At 49.1% G+C, this 25,083-nt stretch overlaps 2 protein-coding genes across 10 annotated transcripts in view; one reads left to right on the forward strand and one right to left on the reverse strand.

Moving 5' to 3' along the window:
• Positions 1 to 2,309, forward strand: part of Fez1 (fasciculation and elongation protein zeta 1) — a 47,470-nt gene extending 45,161 nt beyond the window's left edge. The window contains exons 9-10 of the mRNA XM_048340956.1: positions 219 to 284; positions 1,943 to 2,309. Coding sequence (XP_048196913.1) covers positions 219 to 284; positions 1,943 to 1,959 — 83 coding nt within the window. The 3' untranslated portion in view covers positions 1,960 to 2,309. The remainder of the gene's footprint in view (positions 1 to 218; positions 285 to 1,942) is intronic.
• An 11,676-nt stretch (positions 2,310 to 13,985) lies between these two features.
• Positions 13,986 to 25,083, reverse strand: part of Pknox2 (PBX/knotted 1 homeobox 2) — a 248,935-nt gene continuing 237,837 nt past the window's right edge. For all 9 annotated transcript variants that reach the window (XM_048343710.1, XM_048343712.1, XM_048343704.1 and 6 more), the window contains 3 exons: positions 16,549 to 16,625; positions 15,512 to 15,690; positions 13,986 to 14,263 (listed from right to left, as the gene is read on the reverse strand). In XM_048343710.1, coding sequence (XP_048199667.1) covers positions 14,034 to 14,263; positions 15,512 to 15,690; positions 16,549 to 16,625 — 486 coding nt within the window. In that variant the 3' untranslated portion in view covers positions 13,986 to 14,033. The remainder of the gene's footprint in view (positions 14,264 to 15,511; positions 15,691 to 16,548; positions 16,626 to 25,083) is intronic.

A 25,083-nucleotide genomic window follows, 5' to 3' on the forward strand; every position in this document is an offset into this window, starting at 1 on the left:
GATTATGAAAGATATGTACTTAGTAGATGGTATGGAAATGGTGGAAGTCACTGGTCAGTCTGGTTCCCCAGAGGCACCCCTGACTGAACTCTTGACACAGATTCTAGAGGTGTTTCTCAGTGGGGCAGTGGGGGGGTAGAAGGGGGGAGTTGTTTGACTCTGGAAGCAACTTTGTTTCCTTGATGATATCTCAGCTTATCTCTCTCTCTCTCTTCTAGTTCTTTTTGCCATGAAGGAGGATAATGAGAAGGTGCCTACTTTGCTAACGGACTACATTTTAAAAGGTAAGAGCAGCAGTCACCTCCTGAATAGAAGTGGTCAGCTATGGAGCCCATTCTGAAGCCCTGGCAAGCAATCATGCAGACAGACCCAACAGGGGTCTCTGTGGACACTGACAGGCCTTCATGGTAGCAGGTGCTGCTAGAAGGCCTGAAAAGGTGGTTCCATCACTTATTCCTTGAAATGTATTTGTTGGGGAAATTAGGCGATTTGTCCTGTAGAATGTCCTCATCTTGGATTTTTTTTCTAACTTCATCTCCATGTTACACTTTACTATGTTCATCTATTTCCCCTGTGAATTGATAGTATAAGAGGCCTGATCAGCTTCAACCTTAGATCTTTTAAATTATTTATTTATTAATTATACAGTGCTGAGGATTAAACCTAGGGCCTCAAGCATGCTAGGCAAGTGCTCTACCACGGAGCTATGTCCCCCAGTCCCAGTCTCACATCTTTTTTTTTTTTTCTTTTTTTTTTTTTTTTTTTTTTGGCCAGTCCTGGGCCTTGGACTCAGGGCCTGAGCACTGTCCCTGGCTTCTTCCCGCTCAAGGCTAGCACTCTGCCACTTGAGCCACAGCGCCACTTCTGGCCGTTTTCTGTATATGTGGTGCTGGGGAATCGAACCTAGGGCCTCGTGTATCCGAGGCAGGCACTCTTGCCACTAGGCTATATTCCCAGCCCTGAGTCTCACATCTTTTGATAAGCACTGTTATGTGTGGTTCTAGACTTCCATCAAGAGACACACTCTCTGCTTGTCTTTCTTTTCAGATGTCAGTGGCCACTGAAGAGCATGCATGGTCTAAATTCATTACTGGGTTTGTTTTTGCTCTAGGTGCACACAACACTTTACATAGTTTCAGACTGGTGGAACCTAGGGTAATACAACCCCAAACTTCTTCCTGTAAGAATCAGAGAGATTAATCTTACATTCTCGCAGTTAACTATTGGGAGGAGCGTGTGACCCAAAGATTTCTAAAAAGAATGACAGATTTCTCTGAGGAGGCTTATAGAAATAGTATATATATAAGTTTGAGGGCCTGAGGGCTAGATTTTTACCCTTTTTGATCCACTAAAACGATCATATTCTACATGTCTCTCAGAAACTCTGTAGGGTAGGCACAGATACAATTTATTGCATGGGTGTAGAAACAAGTATGGCTAGGTGAAAGCATTTCATGATATAGCAGGACTCAGGTTGTGTGTGTGTGTGTGTGTGTGTGTGTGTGTGTGTGTGTGTGTGTGTGTTGGTATCGGAACTTGAACTCAGGACCTGGGGACTGTCCCTTAGCTTTTTTGCTCAAGAGTGACACTCTCAGTTGACCCACAACTCCACTTCTGGCTTTACTGGTGCTTAATTAGAGATGAAAGGGTTTTATGGACTTTCCTTCCTAGGCTTATTTGGAACCTTGATCCTCAGATCTCGACCTTCTGAATAGCTAAGACTATAGGCATGAGTCACCAGAGCTTGGGCAGGCAAGTGGGTCCTAAAGACTTTATGTTTAATCATAACATCACAGCAGAAAGAGACCTACCATTGTCTCTTCCTGCTCCTGGTAGGATGACAACACGGGACTTTCATGACTGCCCCATCCTGGGAGAGTATTCTCTGCTAGGGAGCTGCCGTGACCACATGACCTGTGACCTCTTTCTCTTCTCGTTTCAGTGCTCTGTCCCACCTAACTTTGCCTTTGGAGCAGCCTGGCTGCAGGGAGGTCACTGAGCAAGAGTCATTCCATCACAGGGACTGCATGACATCACGTAACCTCCGACGTGTATTTAAACATGTATAGCTTAACTTGGATTAAACACGAGCAATCGCGTGCGCGGGGTCCTTTGCTGTTGGCTTCTAGTGCTAGTAATCATTGGATGCATGACCAGGGCACAGGGCCGGTGAGGCTCACTGCCTCTTCTCCAGCCATGTCGGGGAAGGCAGACGCTCATTCTGTAGTCTGGCTCCAGCCCTCAAAAGAAAAAAAGAACAGCTTATACTCTTAAGACTAATTTTGAAATAAACCTTCATTTAATTAATATTCATTGCTTTGGAGTATGCTTCAGCCCTCTACTTCACACCCTCTAGAGAAAATGCGCGTGGCTGCCTTCACACGCTCTCCTGTGGCCCTGCCCTTGGTGGGTCTCGGTGGGGTGGTGAGAAACAGAGGTAGAGCCACACGTGGGGGAAGCCATACACAGACTCCCAGGTTCTTGCTACTTGGCCATATTAAAGGGAGCTGCATCACGTGCAGTCAAAAATAGGTGGTTTTCAGAGAGGGCATCAAACTAGGGCAAAGATAGAAAGGGAATGCCATGGAGAAGCCAGACAGATGTGATGCCTCTTGTTGGAATAGCCAGGTTGGCTTCTGGAGGCCTTGAGGATCCAGAGATCCGCTGAGCTCACCCAAGATGGCTTCTTTCCTGTGCCAGGACACTACTATTCTTTCTCTGTGCCCCTGTGACTTTACTATGTCTATCCTGCCTTTCCTGCCCCCCAAAGGTTGCAGCAGTGCTGGCTCCTACACGCACTCTCTGGCACTGACAGCTGGCATCTGCTGGTCTTGACACACCAGCAGGCGAAAGCTATCCTTGTATTCCAGATGCTTCTCTGCTTGGCTACATTCTGAATTCCATTGGCGTCTGTGTTCTGAAAGGTGTTAACCTAGCCAATTCCCACACTTCTACTCCTAAAACAAAACCCTGTTTGGATCTATTGTTACAAACCCACCATTGGTCTTATCTCATCATGGCCTCCAAATACCATGAGTAGGTACAGGTATTATTTGAATTTTTCTAGTAGAGAGAGAGAGAGAGAGAGAGGGGTGTCGAAATGAGCTGGTGGTGCATGTCTGCAACCTTAGTTACTTAGAAGGGCTGAGACCTGGAGGATCATGGTTTGAAGCCAGCCCAGGCAGAAAAGTTCACAAGACTCTATTTCCAATCAAACAGCACAATGTTGGACTGGAAGCCAGGCTCAAGTGGTAGAGCACCATCCATAAGTGGAAAAGCCAAGAGAGGAAACAATATAATGAGAAAAGCAGAGATAGCCCTATGCTGGCCCCAGGCTGCATAGGAAGTGGTAGAGAGAGACTGTCAGGTCTGTTATCCAATTAGACATCCACTGCTGCTTAGGAGTGTGGCATTTGCTTTCACTGAGTGTGCGACATGGAACATCATGGTGTTCAGAGAAGGCCACAGTGTTGATACAGGTGAGAATAAGAAGACATCCTGGTTGCTTTGCCTCTAACTTCCCAGGCCTCCGCTGGACCTTGAAGTCCCCATACAAATCTACAGAGTCGATCAAGTGACATCGCTGTTTGTCCTTTGACACAGAAGGGATGAGTTCGATTCTGCTCCTGAGGGGGCACTGAGGCAGAAGGCAGGAGGGGTCGTGGGTGGTGTGAGGTCACATGGGCAAGTGTCACACTTGTCAGCTGCCGATTTTTCATCAGTGTCAGCAGAGAGGAAGCGATGAATCCCCAAGAGCCTTTCCCCGTGCCTTGTGCTTGTCAGATCTGGGTCAGCCACTCCTTTCCCCCAATTTATCCTGCCAGCAGGTGTCTGAAGCAGCAGAGACAAGCTAATCAAAGCTGCCGGTGGTTTAAAAATAAATCTGAAGTGTCAGGGACACACTTAGTCCAGGAGGAGGAGGTGAGCTGGAAGGGGGGAGAGCAGGGGCTCTTCTTTCCTCTGGCCTTTTGTCCACATCAACAGTTTAGAGGGAATGTGAAACCCTCACCTCACAATTCTGCATTGTCCTTCCCTCAATTCGTGCTACTCAAGGTGTGATGACCAGCAGCAATGTCTACACTTAGTTGCTTATTCGAATGCAAAAATCCCAGGTGGGCCCCCAGACCTCCCAAGTCAGAGTGCACACTCAACAAGTCTCCCTGGGACTAGAGTGAGAAGGCTCTGCTCTAAGTTTGCAGAGTTGCTGTAGCTCTAACTTGGGACAGACGCAAAGGAAACAGGGATCATCTTACTATAGGTACACCCAGCTTTCCCCTCTTATCATTCTAGACAGTCATCCCAGTGGTGACTGTGGATAGTTGAGGGTCTGGTTAAACTTGATTACAAAACTCAAGTACATTCTAGGATGACTACACTCCCTCACTGAGGAACAGTGGAAAGCTTCAGGGAACACTTTTAGTAAGGTCAGAGGTCAGCTGGCTAGTAGGTCCTTTAACTGGGTTGTGTTCTTATTTATTAAAGGATTTTGTTGCCAGGCACTGGTGGCTCATGCCTGTAATCCTAGCTACTCAGGAGGCTAAGATCTGAGGATTGTGGTTTGAAGCCAGACCCAGCTTCTTATCTCCAATTAACAACCAAAACGCAGAAGTGGAGCTGTGCGGCTCAGAGTGGTAGACACTAGCCTTGAGCAAAAGATCTCAGGGAGAACACCCTGGCCCTGAGTTAAAGCCCCACCAAAAAGGGTTTTGTTAACCTTAGTCTGGTTAAGTCCAGGGAAGAAAAATCCCTGTGGTGCCTTTATTTCTCTTGAGTTATAACTTGTGATCACAGGGACAGGCTGTTTTCCAAATGGAATAACTCCAGGTTCTCTATCCCAGCTATTTCAGAATGGGATACCAATGTGGTCTGCCAGGAAAAAAAGAACCCAAGGGAAAGGTTTTGTAGCTTCTCTACCCCCAACTTTGAGGGACAAATTGATTTTTAAAATGAAATCAACTGGCTCATGCTTACAATCCTAGCTACTCAGGAGGCTGAGATTTGAGAATCATACTTTAAAGCCAGCCTGGGCAGACAAATTCCTAAGACTCTTATCTCCAATTAGATTGCAAAAATAAAGAAACAAAAAAAAAATGAAGAAAAGACATGGAGATATGGCTCAAAGGGTAGAGTATCAGTTGTGAGTAGAAAAAGCTGAAGGAAAGCTTGAGGCCCCGAGTTCAAGTTTCAGTACCAACACACACACACACACACACACACACACACACACACACACTGACCTCTCTTCATATTCACTGGAATAACATTTAGAATATGAACATCTTCTTCATTGGCCAGAGAAGAAGAAATGAAGACAACAAACAGGCATGATCTATTGCCTTCTTTTGTCTCTTGGGTTTTTTTTTTTTTGGAGCTGGGGATTGAAGCAGGCCTCTCACATGCTAGGTGTAGGATTACCATTGAGCTACACCCCCAGTTGTCTTAGAATGAACTATAACCCATCTTCATGCACTTGGCCAGGTCCATTTTTTGGGGAACTGTCCTGGTTCAAGGCCTTCTCTCCACAGCCCTTCAGGGAGAGCAAGGGCATTGTGGGGGCCACTCCAGAGGGCCAGCTTTCCCTCTAGCAGAAGCAACTGCTGGGGAGAGGCAGCTAGGATCCCAGAAGCCAGGAGAGGTGACTCTCCACACCTAGCCAGCCTCTGTGATTAGTATGCATGGAGAGGGGAGTGATTACATGCAGAGACACTCCCATTCTTCACGGTGCCTGCTCATTTCTTTTGAGGATCTGAGGCTGGTCGTTTGGATTTCTGTCTGAGCCAGTGGTTCCCTCTCCTCCTTTCATTAGGAGGGGGAAGCACAGGACACTCTGCTGACCAGAGAGGTAGCCCGGCTTCTTAATGCCTTTCTTCTCAAAGAACAATGAGCCACCTTAGCCTAGAGCCTAGCAGCCCCACACCCCCGCCCAGGCCCTCATGCATATTCATCTTGCTTCAAACAGCACAGCATGGTATATGCAAATTGGCCAGGCAGGAGCTGGTTGGCATTTTGATAATAGCTTTGTCTGAAAAAAACCCCAGGGACTCTTGCACATCTAGCTTGCATGCTCTCTCTCTCTCTCTCTCTCTCTCTCTCTCTCTCTCTCTCTCTCTCTCTCTCTCTCTCTCTCTCTCTCTGGTCCTATGTCCAATGCTCTCTCTTTCCACTCCCAACCTGCCCCAGGAAAATGATTTACAGAAGAAAATGGAGTAACCAGATATTCAAGTCTAGAGTAGTCCCTCATCCTCTTTTCCTTGAAGAGATTGAGATTCCCCCCCCCCCCACTACCCCCATCAGTGTTGCTGGGTCTGCTAGTTCCCCAGGGCCCCAGGCCAGACCCCCTGCTTTCACTTGACACTCCTGCCCCCATTATGGCCTGCTTGCTCAACTTCTGTCATCTCCTTCCTTCATCTTCCAACCCGGTTTTGTCCTTGCTCCCAGTAGCCAAGCCTAAAACCCTAAGCACTTGGCCTCCATCTCCAAACACTAGGGAGAACAGAGGAGGGCTGGGAATATGGCCTAGTGGTAGAGCGCTTGCCTCCTATACATGAAGCCCTGGGTTCGATTCCTCAGCACCACATATATAGAAAACAGCCAGAAGTGGTGATGTGGCTCAAGTGGCAGAGTGCTAGCTTTGAACAAAAAGAAGCCAGGGACAGTGCTCAGGCCCTGAGTTCAAGCCCCAGGACGGACAAAAAAAAAAAAAAAAAAAGACCAGGCAACCAGGCATGACTAGAAGCTGTCATCACCGACATCTCACTTAGACTCAATAGTTGCTAACACACACAAGTCTCTAAACCACAAGTGCACCACCATCAGCTACGGTGTGGCTGATGGACCCTGGTCCTCTCCTCCATCCCAGTCTGTAGTTCCTCCAAAGATGGACTTCCCCACCCCTCCTGGAGCAGAGTTGTCTGGAAAGTACATGGAGTGGTTTCTGAAGTTCCTAGGACATGGGTTGGATGGATTCTCGACGGGGGAGGTGTCTTGCTGTGGGGGTGGGGTGGGGCAGGAGGGCTGAGGTTGTGTTTCAGCTCTGGATGCTGTTTTGTGAGGGGGCATTAGTGGGGGAGCAGTGAAGGTAGGTGCATGGAGCAGGCCCCTCCCAGGGCTTCTGAGAAACAGTCTCCTCCCTTGACTCTGAAGGCCGGTCCTGGTGGACCCGAGGCTTAGGGCGACAGACTATGGCCAAATAGGAGTGTGGGTTTAGGCCTTGGATTCAAATTCTAGCTGTACTACCCATGAAGCCAATTACTTTTCTATTCCGTCCTGGGGATTAAAACCCAAGGCTTCACACAGGCTCAGCACACGTTTTAATACTGAGCTATACCCTCAACCCCAAATAAATCCATCTCTGAGGGGAAAAAAATGCTTAATTTCTCTTAGCTTCAGCTTTCTTGGTTTGAAAATGAGACAATCGGCCAGGCATTATGATAGGACTGTAATTCCAGTTTGTGAGGAAGAGATTGGGCAGATTGTAGTATGAAGCTTGGTGGGGCAAAAAGACCCACCCCCACTCCCAGCATCTTAACCAACAAGCTGGGTGTGATGGTGGGAACCTATAATCCCAACCACACAGGAGACATAGAGAAAAGGATCACCATTTGAACTCAAGTAGTAGAGCACCTGCCTAGCAAGCCAGAGGCCCTGAGTTCAAACCTTACTACCACCAAAAAAGAGACTGGTAATATTAATAACAACACTAATAATTCTTCTAAGGTTGTTTCAAGGAATCTTAGTATCTATGCCATGTGCTCAAGAAAGTATAACTTCTAGTTTTACTAGCAAATTTTGTTTGTTGTGCCAATTTGGAGCTTGAACTCTGGGCCTGGATGCTGTTCCTGAGTTTTGTGCTGGAGGCTGGCACTCTACCACCTGAGCTCTACTTGTAGCTATTTTTGGTGATTAATTAGAGATAAGAGTCTCACAGACTTTCCTGCTTGGGCTGGCTTCAAACTACAATGCTCAGATTTCAACTTCCTGGGTAGCTAGGATTATAGGCATGAGCCACCAGTATCCAGCTTACTATCAAACTTTGATGAACATAGTAAGGGCAAACAAGGCCTTGTGGCCTTTCTAGCCTTCAGTGGTCCGGGCTGAAAACAAAACCAAAATGGCCAGCAGGACAAGTGCAGCCTGTTCCTCTAAAGTCAGCTTCACACCTGCACGCTCTCCTCCTGATATCCTGCTTTGTGGTGGCTGGTGGCCCAGGGCACGCAGAGCTGCTGATTCCAGAACCCCAGACTCCAGCTTCTGAGGATGAAGGAAGAGACAAAGGAGATGCCCAAATTCGGATCCCTCCACCTGTTCCCTCAAAGGACAGCTGGAGGAGGGAGGGTGCAAAGTCAGATTTCATTTTGAGCTTAGAGGATAGATTCTATTTTCACTGGCGAGGAGATAGGGGAGGTGACAGAAGAAATTCACAGACCAGCCCAGAATCACTCAGGGAAACTGCTTGAGGGTAGTTATGATCTGGTGGGAAGCTGAGGATGAATTCCAGAGAGTCTAGAAAGATCCACAGGTTACCTGCAGGGCTGCTTGCAGACACATAACCCAGGAGCCCCAGACTGCACAAATGACAAGAGGTGTTGTTGCTGCGGAAGACAGAATGCAAAGCTGGCCTTAATGGGCAGGAGGTGAAGCTGTGAACAGTCTGTGGTTCTGTGCTGGGCTGGGATGCCCTTGCTATGAGTAGACTGAGAGCTTTCAGTGAATATGACTACTGTCCTTGCCTTGCTTGGTATCTTTGTCTTTTTTTTTTTTTTTTTTTGTCAGTTGTGGGGTTTGAACTCAGGATCTAGGTGCTGTCCCTGAGCTTTTTCACTCAAGGGTAGTACTCTACCACCTTGAGCCACCATACCACTTCCAGTTTTCTGGTGGTTAATTGGAGGTAAGAGTCTCATGGGGACTTTCATGCCCAGGCTGTGTTTGAACTGTGATCCTCAGATCTCAGCCTCCTGAGTAGCTAGGATTACAGACAAGAGCCACCAGTGCCCAGCTGTCTTTGTCTTTTGGTCTACCTAAATCCAAGGAGAATCTGAGAAGAACCTGCAAAGCAGGGGGTCAACTTCCCCAGTAGGAGTGGAACTTGCTGAGTGGTCCCCTGGAGTGTCATGAATAGCATCTGTAAGGGTTCCTAGACACCATCTCCCCAGTGCACATGCCAGGAAAAGTTAGCCTCCATGGTTGCTGTGTGTAAAGGGAAGGTTGTGACTGAGTCTTAACCATACCCAGAGGAACCCAGCATTCTTCCTTTCCATGCAAAGGAGTCATAGGAGACCATGGCAGGCAGAGCTGGCCTTAACTAAGTTTGGCATAATAAACATTTTGCAATACAATGATGCAGACAATCGACCAGAAATTCACTGGAAATAACAGCTGAATGTGAGATACATACACCCGAAGCGAGTTCTCTGAATACATAACATGAAAAAAAATAGAAAATGAAAAGAGATAATGAGATACCCACAACCAAAAGGAATTGTCTTAAATGGCTGATTGTAATGAGATGTACATAAATTGTAAGGCTTGTAATGAAATGAAAAAAAAATATTCTTGCCCGATCATACTGGGTATGTAACATCTACACCTGAAATAAGGCATCGCAGTGCATGGAGTATAATGAGATGCACATAATTTTAAGAGTGTAATGAGATGAAAAATAAATCAAACACTTGTCTTAAAATGAAAGATGTACTAAGAAGCACACACCTGAAGGGCATTGTCCTAAATGGGTTCAACTTAATGAGATGCATTTAATTTGCAAAGGGGCTAAATGAGATTGGCCCAGAGAGAGGCTGAGATATATAAAAGTAGAAGACACACTTGAAAGTGGTATAATAAAAGCTGCCTCCTCTGTGAGATGGAAATAAGATGTCAAAGGAGAAACACACCAGCATTTTGCTATCAACAGTCTTCCAGCTGGTCCTTGGTACTTAGCCCCTTGCTCCTGATGCCCTGCAAAGCTGAATAATCCAGTGAACCCAGGTTGATGCCAGACACAGAGTTAGGCATCTGCGAGAGCTCATTGAACAACTGGATCCAGCTGGGACAGTGATGGGGGGAAAGGAAGTGGGAGGCAGCAGCCATAAAGGAAAGACTTTCCACTGGCAACTGAAAAAAATCTCTTCCTTCCTCCTTATCTTAAAAATGAAAGATGTATAAGGAAATATATACCTGAAAGACATTGTCCTAAATGGGTCCTCATCCCGAGGTCCCAGGTCAAGGAAGTTCACGGTAGCCCATCAGCTCTCATCACTAAACCCACAGGGTCAGGTACAGAGGTTACTCTGAACAACTTCCTGTTTGCACTTGTGAAATCCCTCTGGCTCCATCTCTCTTATGACCATAATGATGATGGGACATCTTCCCTGCCTCCTCAAAACATAACCACCCCATCCCAAACCATTTAGGAAAGCTGCCTTTGATTGGCAATGTGGCTTAAAAAAAAAGCACAGAACTCAAAATATAAAACAATTGACTCAATATATAAAACAATCTAGGGGAGGGGAGAGGCTGAGCTGGCCACAATGTCATTTCTTTAGAATAGTATTCCTTAAAGTGTGTCTTGCAGAATCTCAACGAGCTATTACTTGAAATAAACAAAAAAGAGAAGTGACAAATCTGGGAAACAGAACAAGGTTAAGCAAGTTTCTTTCCTATAGGACTTTTGGGAGTTGTTAGTGTGCTGAGGTGCATTTTTAAGTTTTTATTTATTTATTTTTTATGGAAGTATAAGTATTCTTTTATCTTGATAGACTGTCCTTTATTGATGTACTTGTTTGGAAACCACGTCTTTAAACGACAATGCAGCCTTGCTGCTGCTGCTGGGAGGTAAAGTCTTAATGAATTAGCTCCTTGTTCATCTTGACTTTCTTCTCTGTCTGCAGAGGAGAGTCTCTGCTGAGTTTGCAGAATTCTCCAGGTGGTGGGGGTGAGTTGGTGCTGGGATCTATAAGAAATACAGTGACCCAAGCTAGGTGCTAGTGGCTCACATCTATAATCCTAGCTACTTAAGAGGCTGAGATCTGAGGGTCGTGGTTCAAGGCCAGCCTGGGCAGAAAAGTCAGTAAAACTCTTATCTCCAAATAGCTGAAAGTGGAGGTGTGGTTCAAATGGTAGAGTGCTCACCTCAAGCACAAAAGCTTAGTGACAGTACCCAGGTCATGAGTTCAAGCCTCCATAGTGGCTGGCCACACACACACACACACACCACACACACACACACACACACACACACACACATAGGTCTCATGGAACTATCCGGGTGATCCCAGGGGGCCCATTTACATGTATAGCCACCCTCTTCCATCCATCTTCAGCCTGGATCTACCTTAGATTCATGGGGCTGTGCAGACTCTGCACTCTGTAATTATGAGCAAGGCTTCTAAGCAGAAGGTCTAGACATAGCAGCAACAGAGCCCAAGTCAGGAGAGCTCTGGTCTGAGGCTGACAATTGTGTGGGAAAATGAGCTGCCCTGGAGTTCTTCTTTCCCCAGCGAACGCAGTGCTGACTGGCCCTTGGGTGGGATTCCAATGATGGCTCCCTCGGGACACAGCCCTAGAGTTAAAGCTGAAGTTCAGGCTCTATCTCCTTCTAGGATCCTGGGACCTTTCACCCATGAGACAAGGCAAGGTGCACATATGAGAGTAAAGTGTGGAACCTCAGACTGGATGAAAATGCCCAGCCTAGAGTAGAGATGAGAGATGAGATGAGGAATATGAAAGGCTTTGAGGATGGTGGTGAACCATGGAAGAAAGGTACCAGAGATCTTCTCTGCAGTGGGGAGAAACTGCCAGGAGAGGGCAGTAGAGAGCTTCCTCTGTCTTCTCTCTAATCTCTTTGTTTTAGACCTAGTCAGTCAGGCACCAGGTAAGCATGCCAAATTGACCATAACTGAGGTCCCTCCGAGAACTACTTTGTTCCTTCCTATTGGTAGTCAGTTCAATGAAGGTGGACGCTGGCCCTCCAGATTCTATCTGGCTTAGGGTCCATCCCACAAAAGGAACAAGGGGCTTCTTCTAGAGATCAGCCATCAGAAAAGCGAACTGCACACCAAAATGATGGTTGGTAATAAGATTTACTGAAAACTTCTCGGCCACATTCAGTTTGGTGGATACATCAGAAGGAGGTTGTATAACATTAGGCAGGTGGAGGGGGCTAGGAGGAAGAGACGTGGGCGTGTGTGTGTGTGTGTGTGTGTGTGTGTGTGTGTGTGTGTGTCTAGGGGAGGGTATTTGTGCAGGTGGGATGCTTGTCAAAGTGGTGAATGGAAGAGGTGTGTGTGGTGTGTGCGCATGTCTGTGGAGAAGAAAACTGGACCAGAAGAGGAAATATACTTTACCCCACTGCACACCGTGAAAGTCTCACGCCCCAAAAGCATAGACTTTCCTCTAGCCATGGCATCAAAAAGGGAGTAAAAAATGATTGGATCACCCAGATTATAAATAAGGTTATTTGTTTCTCAAAAATCCCTATTAAAACATTAAATATCAGCTCTTCTTCTTTTTTTTTTTTTAGGAGGGGGGGAGGAGAAATACATTCATTTCAGGGAGACCTTAGGATAGGGATGATCCTTTTCTTCACCCAACCAGACAGGAGAGGGAACCCCAGAGAGCCCCGAGGTTCTCCTCCAGCTAGTCAGGTAAGCCCACCACTGAAGGAGAGGGCAAATGCACAATTTACACATGAAACTGCACGTCCATTAAATTAAACCCAATGGAAAAACACACGTGGGGTCAGGCCTGCCATTTACAGCCACAGGGTTGGGAGGGAGCAGGAGAAATGGATGCCAATCATGGGGCTTGGAAGTTGGGCTGGGAGGGTGTGTGTAGGGGGTGGGGCGGATGGTAGCATGTCCCCCTCCTCCCAGGATTCCTAGTTTCTTCCAGCGTGGGGTAGAGTGGAGGTATGCAGATCGGCGAGGTGGGAGGGAGGGCACTCCTGTAGGCTTTTCGGAGCTGTCACCTCCTGCCATTTTGGATACTGATGGGAAGAAGGTTGTAGCACTTTCTCCAAATCCTGCCTTCCCATGGAGTGGATGTTTCGTTTCAAAGGTTCTTCTGCTTTCTCTGGAGGGTAGAATGAAGGAGGGAAATTGAGGTGCATGGTTCCAGTTGGAGAGCAGAGGAATTCCACGGGGACCTGTGGGTGGGAAAATTCCTACAGCCACCCAGGATGCACACCTCTGCAGGTCCACAAAGAGCCCGGGGCATCCAAGGAACTCCATCTTAGGGCGGAGACACGTAGGGTAAAAGGCCATTGTCCTGCTGTTACAGGAGCCGAGCCATGACAGGTGCCGTCTCCAAAGTCCTCTTCATATGGCTTCCCCCATCCAGATTCTGCCACTTCCTGGCTTTCTTGAAGCCAACCCAGATGGAGAAACTTCTTTTTTAACATCTTACAAATTGAACCCACCAGCTGACAATATATTTCCAAGAGGGAGAGAGAAAGAGCGAGAGGAGACTCTTCTGGCTTTCTTCCCTCTCTCCCAAGTCCACATTGCTTCATGCCAGAGCCCGGGAGAGCTGAGCCGCAGGTCCCGCTCTGATCTGTAGGGGACACTGCTACCTCGAGGGCCCTCCACTCCTCTGACCTCTGGTTATATTTTCTGTCTCTCCCTTCTCTCCCAACTCTGTCCCCTGGCACAGGCCCACTCTGAAAACAGCACCTTATCCACCTCATGGTGCTTGTAAACAACTCAAGTCCTTGTCTGGGGACCTGGGGTGGGAGGGGCATCTGTTCTCAGGAAGTTGATGAGTCCAGACCTCACTTCTGTCTTTCCGTGTAGGCTGCTGAGCAGCCCTGCCAAACAGAGTCCTCCACAGTCCTAGGGAAGGAGGGGGACTGGGTGCTCACGGAAGCTTGGTAGTTGGGAAGAAGCAGGGTAGCTCTTCTGCATTTCCTCGAGCTACTGATTTGGAAGCCAGGCCCAACTTCCTCGCTGGTGCCCGCCCGTATCCCCCCCACCCTACCCTGCACCCTCCTGATGACACGCCGCGCCTGCTCAGTGACCAGTGCCAGCTGGGCTGTCCCACTACTCCAGGGAGTCACTGTGTTCTAAGCCCAGGTCACTGACATTTGTCGTCTGCAGCTCATCGGCCTCCTCTTCCAGCTCCTCCTCCTCCTCTTCCTCCTCCATCTCATCCTCATCCTCTTCTTCCGTCCCGTCCAATGAGTCATCATGGGCGGCCATCATGGCCTGCTGCATGGCCATGGTGGCATTGTCTGAGGATAGAGACTGAAGGTTGTCCAAGTTGATAGACCCTGAGGGAGAGAGGGCAAAGGTCAGGGCTGGGCAAGGGCCGGTGGGCAGGCCCAGCAGTGTAAGTGTTGGACAGAGATGGATGGACTGGTTCTTGGGGTGGTGAGCTCATGGTTCTAAGGGTGCCCAACCCTGAATAGGACAATCCCCTGACACATAATCTCCTCAGCTCCCCCCCCCCTCCCCCGGCCCCAGCACCAAGGCTCTGCTCACTACCACCCGTCCCTCCAACTGTGTGGAGCCCTTTTGACTTTCTACCAATTCTGCATGGCAGAAGTTACTATCCCCTTCCGAAAGAGGAGATTTAGTCACAACCAATTAAGCCATGAACTCAAGCGGACACCGTCAATGATGACCAAATTGGGATTCTTCCCCAGGCTCATCCAGCCGCCTCCCCCAGTCCCCCCCAATCTAGGGGCTACCATCTACCTCTTAGAATGGCCACCCATCCCATAGGAGCTTGTGAACAAGCATATGGGTGCCCGGAAACAGGAAGGTATGTGTGCACACGTGCGTCGTCTCCAGCCTACTGCCCACACAGCCATCCTCACACGCCAAGTTCTAAAATGTCTGGCTGATTGAATTATTCATGGTGCACTAGGCGACTGGCAATTAGGAGAGAGAGAGAGAGAGAGAGAGAGAGAGAGAGAGAGAGAGAGAGTGTGTGTGTGTGTGTGTGTGTGTGTGTGTGTGTGTGTGTGTGTGTAGGGTGTGATGGGGAAGCGGGGAGAACAAAGCTCCTCCTGGCCCCTCCGTTCACAAGCCAGCTGCCTGCCTTGGTATTTATAGATGGCCTTAGACTTGGGGGAGCTGTGCAGACACGGAGTGCGCGGAGGCACCCAGAGGCTTGTGGGAGCGAGGAGGGGGCTCTGTCAGCAGCCACTGACTCAGATGACCGCGGATGCCCACTCCTTTTTGTGAGCTTGCTCTTGGCTGGTTAACACGTATACAAGGGGACAGACCCGGATAAAAATGATGTTAAGTGAAAGAGACAAAGGGCGCATGTTTCCTCTCCCAGGCACAAGTTAGAGCTAAATTATAGATCTATGTGAACATATATAGGATCACATGCACATATACACCAACAGAGAGAGAAAGGTCCACTTCTTTAAGGCTCTGATGGGCAGCTGGGAGGACGTTCATTGTGAGGGACCCGTGGGAATGGGGGAAGGAGACTGCCCACCCTTGCATCTTTGCTTCCAGGAGCCCTTGCAGGCTCTCACCTAAGGAGACCTCAGCCTCGGCCTTACCGTCGGGGTTCGTCCCTGGGGCGCCACCCTGCTGCTGCAAGACCCCCGCAGCAATAGAGTTGGGCCAGAATCTTTGGGTGGGCCGGTGCTGAGACTTGATCTTCTTGGCTTTGGGGGCAGGGTCTGGGTTGCTGGCGTCCAGCATGGGCTGCAGGATGCGCCTCCGGGCATTGATGAACCTGCCAGGGGTGCAGGTGGAGACTGGTTAGGGAGAGGGAAGGGGAGAGGAAACGCAGCTGCCCCAGACTGCAGCGGACAAGGCAGACGGGGCCTGGACGTGGTGGAATCCCCTGGAGCTTGGTAACCACAAGGCTGCTGGTGAAGAAAGACAGGGCAGGAGTCTGAAGTTCCTACTCCAGCTCAGGATGGGACAGAGGAGGAAAAAGTTGTAGTGATAGACACCAACTTCTGGCTCTGTCTCTCCAGATGTTGAGGGTTTCAAATGGGGGAACCTCAAAACTGGGAGGGACTTCCACCTAGCCAGACCTGGCCCTCTTGAGTTTGATAGGACAGCCGGAAAGAGAGAAGGGGAGAGCAGAGATCTCTGTGAGGTCCAAACGGCAAATCTTCCTCCTCTCCAGCCTTTGTGGAGTGTATGCGTGTGTGTGTGTGCATGTGTGTGTGCACACACTTGTACTGGGGCTTGAACTCAGGGCCTGGGCACTGTCCTTTAGCTTCTCCCCCCCCCCCCAAATCTGGCTTTACTACCATTTTCAGCTTTTTGCTGGTTAATTGGAAATTTGGGTCTTACGAGCTTTCCTATCAGGCTGATTTCCAATTGCGATCCTCAGACCTCAGCCCCCCGAGGAGCGAGGGTCAAGGGCGTGAGCCACCAGCAGAGGGCGGTAAGAAGCCACAGATGAAGCCAAGGCCAGTGTTGATTCTGGCTCTGCTTCCAGCCCCGTTGGGAGCAGGGCTGCCCTGGCAGCTGGGCTGAGAGCGAGGCAGGCCTGGGCATTCTCTCTCTCCTCCCTGCTACCCTTGCCATGCCTGTGCCCCTGGATCTGAGCTCTGTGAGGCAGATGATATTAACTCACCAGTTGTTTACTTGCAGGAGCGTGAGGTTTGTCTGGGCTGCGATCTGCCTCTTCTCATCCTCCGTAGGGTAGGGGTGCTGAAATGAGAGGGGAAGGGCTAATAAGGAACAGGCCTGCAGTCTCCCTAAACACCATACCCAAGACAAAGGCACAGCCCTGGGCCAGGCAGCCCTGGTGGCTTAGGGTCCCAAACTGGAGAAAGGCCCCCAGTGGGGCCGAGGGCTTGGACAGAGGCTGCCCTGTGCTCGAGGCTCATGTTTTGGGCCACATGGCTGTCAGCCTAGTCTTACAGTAGGCACCAAACTGGTTTCTGGGTCAGTTCAGCGTTTGTAGAGACTCTAAGTTTTTCACATCGTTCTCACTTATGCAGGAGACAGGCATTCATTCTCAGTGCTAGGATTCACAGCTGCCTCAGAAACCCACAGAAGGAGGTGAATGGCGTAAATGAAATGCTTTAATCGAGATGAACTGATATTTTCTGAATAACTGCTAGGTGTCCAGATGTATGCAAGGCCTCCATAAGAGCCAGGCAGTCTTCTGTTGGCATAGGACTTTATAACCCATGAAATCCCTTCATAACAATTTGTTTCATTGAATCAAACCTACCCTTAAGACTTTAGCCAACAGAGTTGGGCACTGGTGGCTCACGCCTATAATCTTAGCTGCTCAGGAGGCTAAGATCTGAGGATTACAGCTTGAAGCCAGCTTGGGTAGAAAGGCCTGTGAGACTCTTATCTTCAATTAACTAGCAAAAAAAGAAGCCAGGATGGAGGTGCGGCTTGAGGGGTAGAGGGCTAGTCTTAAGGGAAAATGCTAAAGCAAAGCACCTTGGCCCTGAGTTCAAGCCCTGGTACCAGCACACACACACACACACACACACACACACACACACACACACACACACACACAGCTTTAGCAGTGAGGCATTATATGTTCACTTTATAGATGAAGGAATGGAATGACTTCTTCAGTGTCATTTCATGACTTAGTCAACTGTCGCCCAGTCATCTTCATGGTGCTAACTTTCTAAGACTGAGTCAGTGTCTCTGGGGAGAGTCAAGTAGTGTGGGTGTCTCCGGTACACTCAGACACTTTAGTCCTTGAATTGATTACATGTTTGCCCCCTCTCTGAGACTGGGACTTAGGAAGGCATAACATACACTTTTGATCCAGGTACGGGTGGCTCACACTTGTAATCCTAGCTACTCAGGAGCGTGAGGGCTGAGGATTGAGGTTCAAAGCCAGCCTGAGCAGAAAAAGTCTGTGAGACTCTTCAATTAACCGGGGAGTCGGGGGGGGGGGGGGGGGGTGGAGAAGCAGAAGCAGAGATGTGGCACAAGTGTAGCACAGCAACCTTGAGTGAAAAAGCCAAGCAAGGGCATGAGGCCCTGAGTTCAAGCCCCAGTACTGGCAAGCATGTGCACGCACATGTGAACACACACTTGCTAATGTATCCTCCAGTGCTTTCCACATATAAGTGACTGCTGACCAAAGAAGGAGATGCTGTAGCTTGGGCAGTGAGCACCATGGAAGCTTGAGGAAGGTAAGTATGTGGTAGCCAATGGGGTGTCACAGTAAACAAAGGAAAAGTCTGGGGAGGAGGGCTTCCGGAGCACATTGGATGGTGAGCCACAGATAACCGAGTCTACACATTTCCACATCTCTCTCAGGATTCAGCACAGTGCCTGGCAACGGTAGGCATGGGTGAATCTGAATAGGTCAAAGCTCTGTCCTGGAAGTTAGGGGAGACCTTGGAACTTTAAGGGAGGGTGGCTAAGTCCCCTAGCATCCTCAGACCGGAATTATTTCCTTTTAATTGTGTTCCTAATAGAAAGTGAGTCTTGGGATTTCTAGAGGTCCAGAAATTGGAACACACAAACTGGCTGTTGTGACTAGCTGTGAGATCACAGGCACGCCACTTCACCAGACATCATAAAGTCATCTGGCGATGAAATGAAATTATAACTGTAAAACACTCAAAGGTAGCTCTTCATCCTGCTATTCTAGGGTGATGTGGGCCAGGTGTTTAAAGCTCTTGAAGGAAAGAGTCTGAGATCAACGGTCTTGGGAGAACTCTCATTAGCAGTGACAAAGGAAAGTGACCTCTTTTCTTCCACTGGCCTTAGGAACACCACCCCCCCCAACCGACTGAAGCACTCGGGATCCTGTGTTGTTTTAATTCACACCTCTGACCCTGACCGCCACACCAGGGCAGCTGGGACTTGTGATTCATACAATATTAAGATTCTAACAAGAAGACAGCACATCCGCGTTACCGGAGCCAATTTCAGGCTAATTGGAAAGAGCAAAGGATGGCTGGATGGAGAGATTACAGGCCCCAAAGGGCAGAGAGGTGGGGACTGGGGACATCTGGGGAAGGAGGCGTGTCCTTGGGCTCCACAGGGCTCCAAACTCCCTGGTCATGAGAAACAGCCAAGCAGCCTCCTGTCCATAGCTAGAAGCCTATGAACAAAGTAGATTCTCCTCATCCACAGGGGACTGGCGCCAGCATCCATGGAGATTCAAGTCCCTGTAGAAGATGCCATCGTGCTTGCATAGAACCTTTACATGTCCACCTGCATACTTGAAACCATCTCTAGATGACAATGGACATGCTATGCAGATGACTGCAATACCATATTGTTTAGGGAATAATAACCAAAAAAGATCCATGCGTGTTCACTATGGAGACCTATTTTTCACTAATTTTTAATCCAGTTTGTCAAATCCACAGATGCAGAGCTCATGGATTTGCAGGACAACCATATGACCACAATACAACAACCTTTAGACCTTTATGTCTTGTACCTAAGACTCCCCCAGGTGGCCAAGAAACTGCTGTTGGGCAGAGACCCAGTCCCATTTGTCCCCGTCTCTCCACTGTCCAGATAAGTGACAGGCAGAGGTCATATTTAAGCACGGAGTGGGAATGGGTGAGGGAATACACATAAAACAATGAAGATTGCTTTTCTGAGAAGAGCTGAGCTGGTCTTGCTGGCTTTGGGGGTCATCAGCCTACCGAGGCCGCGTGTCCATGTATCTTGGGTGTTGGAAATGAGAGTCACCTAAAGTTAAGTACTCAGAACTGAGATGGGAAGGAAATGGGGTAGAAATGACTGACTGATGGATGCTTGATTGATTGTGTTAGTACTGGCCCTTGAACTTTTGGCTATTTTGCTCAAGGCTTGTACTCTACCACTTGAATCATACCTCCACTTTGGACTTCTTTGTAGTTAATTAGAGATAAGAGTATCTTGGATTTGTCTCTCTAGGCTGGCTTTGAGCCACAGTCCTCAGATCTCAGCCTTCTGAGTAGCTAGGATTACAGGCGTGAGCCACCAGTACTTGGTTGGAAAGTGTTCTATTAAAGGGTCTTTGCTAAGTACCCCTTGAGTCACAGGAGGATGGACTTTGAAGCATAGCCTGGCCATTCCAGAAAGGAACAGTTCCAAGGGCAGTTCTGACAGAAGTCTTCCCAGGGAGGTGTCCATGGGCCCCAACTGAATGGATATCACAGACTCCCAGGTCAGCATGTCCTGTCCAAGGGAGAGAGAGCTAGAAGACCTACGCTGCAAACTGGCTGGTTGCTCTCTTATGGATCAGGGCATACACTCCTCATCTTCCCCCCCCCCACCAGTCCGACCCCCTCCCCTTGCTGGATTCGGCCCCTCAGGAGGTGTGGAGGCTGTGGGTGAGGAGTAGCCTTTCGTCCTACTCTGGGAACAGGTGTGTGGGCCAGAACATTCCTGGCCCTATGCCCCAGTGCTCATAGGAACAGTCCAGCTCGTACATGCCTCAGACCACATGATTCCTGAGGACACAGTCAAAATAGTCCTGGCTCCTGGACAGACCGCACGAATGGGTCAGCGCTACTTTTAGCACAATTGGAAAAGCTTGGGGCCAAGGACAGGAGGAGGAATGCGATGAGATCATGCGAAGCCATCAAGACATGCTAGTTGCTCCTAGATCGAGATCTGGTGGAGGGATATTCCTTTGCAGGGTCCCCATAGACAATTTTTTTCCTCTAAAAGAAGGTAAAAGAACAGACCAGAAGGTTCCAGATACCTTCTCAGGACCAGCTTGAAGAATCCCATGATGGGACAAGAGCTCTTTTCTACCAAGTAGGGTAGGGACGGGGTTCAAGTCTGGCCCCGGCATTTGGTGGTTGTGAGATCTCGGCTGCTTGCTTTATGCTTTCTACCCTCAGCTTTACATGGAAATAGCAAAAGATCGCCTGCCTGTTGGACTTGAGATGAGTTAGTGAGTTGATGTAGTCATGTGTGTTCATCGACTCACTGTGTGCTGTGTACTGAAACCCCCAGACAACACAGAGTTGAACACTGAAGGTTTGAAGAGAAGGGAATTGAAATGTTTCCATTAAGTTGTATTTCACGACATCATCGTTATCACCAAGAAGTTCCTCTGACATGTGACTTAAACTATAGTGATAACTATGTTCCTTCCTTCTATCCTTCCCTCCCTCCCTTCCTTCCCACTGTTCCTTAGCTGTTTCTGGCACCCTACCACTTGAGTCACACCTCCACTTCAGGCTTTTTGGTGGTTAATTGGAGATAAAAGGCTCACAGACTTTTTCTGACCAGGCTGGCTTTGAACTGTGATCTTCAGATCTCAGCCTCCTTAGAGTAGCCAGGATTTCATGCAGGAGTTACCAGCACCGGGATCATCCTAGCTCTTTCTGACTCTTCCCTTCATGGCCCCACAGCTCCAAGTCTCACTGGAAAGCAGCTTCCAGTTTTGAAGAAAAGAGTTCTTCCCAGAGCTGGTCAGAAGAATGTTCCTAGGTCTCTGACAACTGCCATCAACTCTCTCCCTTTGATTATCCTTCCACTTCCTACCCCAGGCAGATCACCCCACCAAGCTAGCCAAGTCACCAAGGGGCAGGGCACCTGGAGAGAAGCAGCCTATGGGTGTGAGCAGCTCTTGTGCTAAAGCTGGAGCAGGGCTTGGTGTTTGACTCAGAGCCAGGAGCTGCCTGCTTCCACTCCCAGCATGGTGTCTGGGTCACCACACACTTCTTCCTTCTTCTGCCCTCCTGATCATTGTCATGGCCTGCTTTGGGACACCACTCTGTGGGCCTGGTGCTGCTCAGAAGGGTCTGAACCGCCCCCCCCCCCCAGAGGCGGGGAGGCAGCCAGCAGGGTAAGGACCCTGAAGGGATCACATCTAAGATGCCAAAGATGAAGGATGCACCCTGACTTCCGAGATGCTAAACAGAGTGTCAGGGACGGGGGAGGCAAGCCTTTTAGAATAAAGAGAAGTATGATTAGTCACCCAGGGAGTCTCTCTTTTTACTATAATAGCCTTTGTGCAGACTTCCCAGTCTTTTATTTTTCTCTTCCCCCCCACTTTTTTCTTAGCTCTGCCTCCCCTGAAATTACGCACATTGAGAAAAGTACAAAAAATGAAAATAGATAGTGTCATGTATTAACCCAAAGCAAACACCCATGTAACCAACCCCCATGTCAAAAGACAGGAGACTGCCAACACCCCCTGGAGCCCCCAAGATTTCCACCCCCACACCTGACTTTTACCATAATGACTTTCTTCTTTGCTTGAGCAAGAGCTTCTACCGCTTGAGCCACACCCCAGGCCCTTTTGGTTTGTTTTTCAGATAGGGTCTGGTTTTTGTCTAAGGCAGGCCTTAGACCATGACCTTCCTCCCTGTGACTCCCAGCTGGGATTACAAGTGTGCCTCACCAAGCCCAGCTAGGTCACTTTTTTTTTCCTCTTAGAAAAAGATCATGTCTTTCTTTTGTGCTTCCCTCATGCGTTCTGCCCTGTGGAGAGTACATGGCTTATGGTGAGTTTTTAGCACACATGTGTTCAATGAATGAATGGACGAAGCAGTACCCATCACCTTTTCATTTCTATGTCACAGCAGGCGTTAAAGAAGAGTAAACGGGACAGCATCAGTGATGCTGAGCCCCAGGAATTCTACCTAAAAGTAGACTGTCTTATTGTTAATACTGTTGATCCATCTTAATTTATTATTATTTTTTAAAATATTTTGAGGCAGAGTCTCACTACATAGCCCAGGCTGGGCTCAAACAGGAACCCCTCATGTCTCCAGTCTCCCGAATGCTGGGGTTACAGGCATGCCCTTCCATACTTAGTTAACTGACTGACAAATGAGTATTTGTAAAAAAGACAGGAGGGGATCTGTCAGGGTCTTTTGAGGCCCCCGAACTGTCCTGATCAAGGGATGAGGGAGGTGTCACCGTGAGAAGCAGGTGGGAGGCTGGTCTCCACAGTCAGACAACCCTGGTTTGCATGCTGGTCCTGCCTCCCCAAAGCCCAAGACCTTGGTCAATTTTCCTCTTCTGCGACATGGAAATCATTCTACCTGGCTCCAGGATGTGAAGGAGATGAGCAGCTCATAGTATTTGAAAGGTACTCCGGTCAGCATCCAGTACACACGAGCATGGGTTAACACATGTGTGGGGAAATCAACCTGTGGCTCGATGCCTAAGGCTGTCGCTCTGAAGAGGCTCTGGGGCATTGCTGGCAGCTGATGAGCACTTAGGAGGGTCACTGCGCTCGAGGGTTTCGAGGGTTTTCTGCTGGGTTTCCTTTCCTGCAGCCTCTGGGGCTGCTCCCTGCCCTGTGCATATGCCAAGCACGCAGAGCACATATTTTCTCCTAACCCAGTTCTCAGGCATCCTGAGGATGCTGGGAGGTTGTAAATCAACTATGACAGTTTCAGAGGACTCTCTGAGAGCCGAAGGCTCCCGTGGGGGGTCCTGGGGCGTAGTATAGCCCAGCCTCATCCCTCTCCTCCGCTCAGATATCAGACTCCCGTTGCTGACTTGTCTGCCCTGCCTTAGATGGAGATACACCACGCTTCCTCCTTCCCTGGAGATGCAAGATCTGTGTGGCGTATACTCTTTGGCCTTGAGTTCAAGCCCCAGTACCGGGACAAACAAACCAAGAACAAATCAGCCTTCCTAAGCCATGTTCTTCTTCTTCCAGGAGTTCCTCCTCCTCCGTAGATGCCATGGAAGGGGCAAGGTTTCTCTCAGCCATCCCTAAAATGGGTACTGGGCAATGGGCATTGCTGTGTCCTCACTGCCAGCCTATGAGCTGGGTATTGGGACCTCACTATATGGCAGAGGAAGCTGAGACTTAATAAGGGCCAGCAATTCAAGTACATGTCCCCCAACAAGGTGGAGGGGTCCCGCCACCAGGCATCCGGTCCACAGCCTGCATTCTTTCCTTTTGTAGGAAGGAAGTCAGGTGGGCAGGTGGATCTTGTTAGTGAGCCCTTGATAGGGGCAGATCGATGTAATTCCTTTCAAGGCTTAACACGGGGCCCTGCAAAGGGAGGGACAAGGCACGTAAAGAATGCCTGTGGAGAGACTGGAGGGAACACCAGACACAGGGGCAGTTAGCAGGGTTGCATCCCACGTGCCCTCTTCATCCAGGGACCTCTCGCAGGGCGCACGTTGTGCCCAGGGTTCTGTCTCTTTGTTTCCCTCAGCTGGGTGAGCCCAGCAGGAGAGGCAGGGATGTTGGGCAAGAGGGCTGGGAATCTGACCAAGTGTGAGATGAGGACTGACCCAGAGATTGTGCAGAATACACGGTTTGCAGCAGGGTTGCTCAAAACCCACAAGGCGGAATCCACCCAAAGCAATGCCTGTGGACCGACGGGAGAGAGAATCCAGATGTGCTCAGCCCCACATGATGGAATTTGATTCAGCCACACAAGGGGAGGATGTACTGGAACACACGGCCACATGGCCCAACCTTGAGAATGTGATTGCTCAGTGAACGAAGCTACCCCATAAAAGATCACACGAGGCTGGGCCCTGGTGGTTCAAGCCTGCATTCCTGGCTGTGCAGGAAACTGAGATCTGAGGCTCGAGTTTTCGAGTCAGTGCCAGGCAGGAGAGTATATAAGACCCTTATTTCCAATCAACCAGCAAAAAGCTAGAACTGAAGCTCTGGCTCAAGTGGTAGAGTATGAGCCTTGATAGAGTAAACTAAGGGACATCACTCAGGCCCTGAGATCAAGCTCCAGTACCAACACACACACACACACACACACACACACACACACACACACACCCCACAACCCACTGAGCTGTACAGTTAAAGGGAGAATTTGATGGGATGCGAATCATGTTTTGATTTGAGAAGTCACTCGGAGCAGCCCTTGGTAACTTTTGCATATTCCGCCTTTTGACCACAGAAGAACTCTCAGGAGGAGCAAGGCCCTCAGCTCCTGGTGGCTAGAAGGAGGGGATGGGAGGGAATGGCTGTCAGCAGGGCAGGGCTGGACCCTGGCTGGTTTCCATGCCAGGAGGATGGAGGTGATGGCTGGGGAGGGGGCGAGGGAGGGAAGCTAAAAGGCAGTGTGACTTCACCTATAAATGTCCCACAGGTCTCATGGGACAGGGCTGTGTGGCTCTGCTGAGAGTTGAGGTTCCATGTTTCTCTACTTAGATGTTGTGTGTCAGTGTGAAGGAGGGTGAGAGATTTGAGCGTCAGGTCAGTATTCTGGGTTCAAATCCTGTG

Source organism: Perognathus longimembris, chromosome 3 (genome assembly GCF_023159225.1).
Source record: "Perognathus longimembris pacificus isolate PPM17 chromosome 3, ASM2315922v1, whole genome shotgun sequence".
NCBI classification, from domain to species: Eukaryota; Metazoa; Chordata; class Mammalia; order Rodentia; family Heteromyidae; genus Perognathus; species Perognathus longimembris.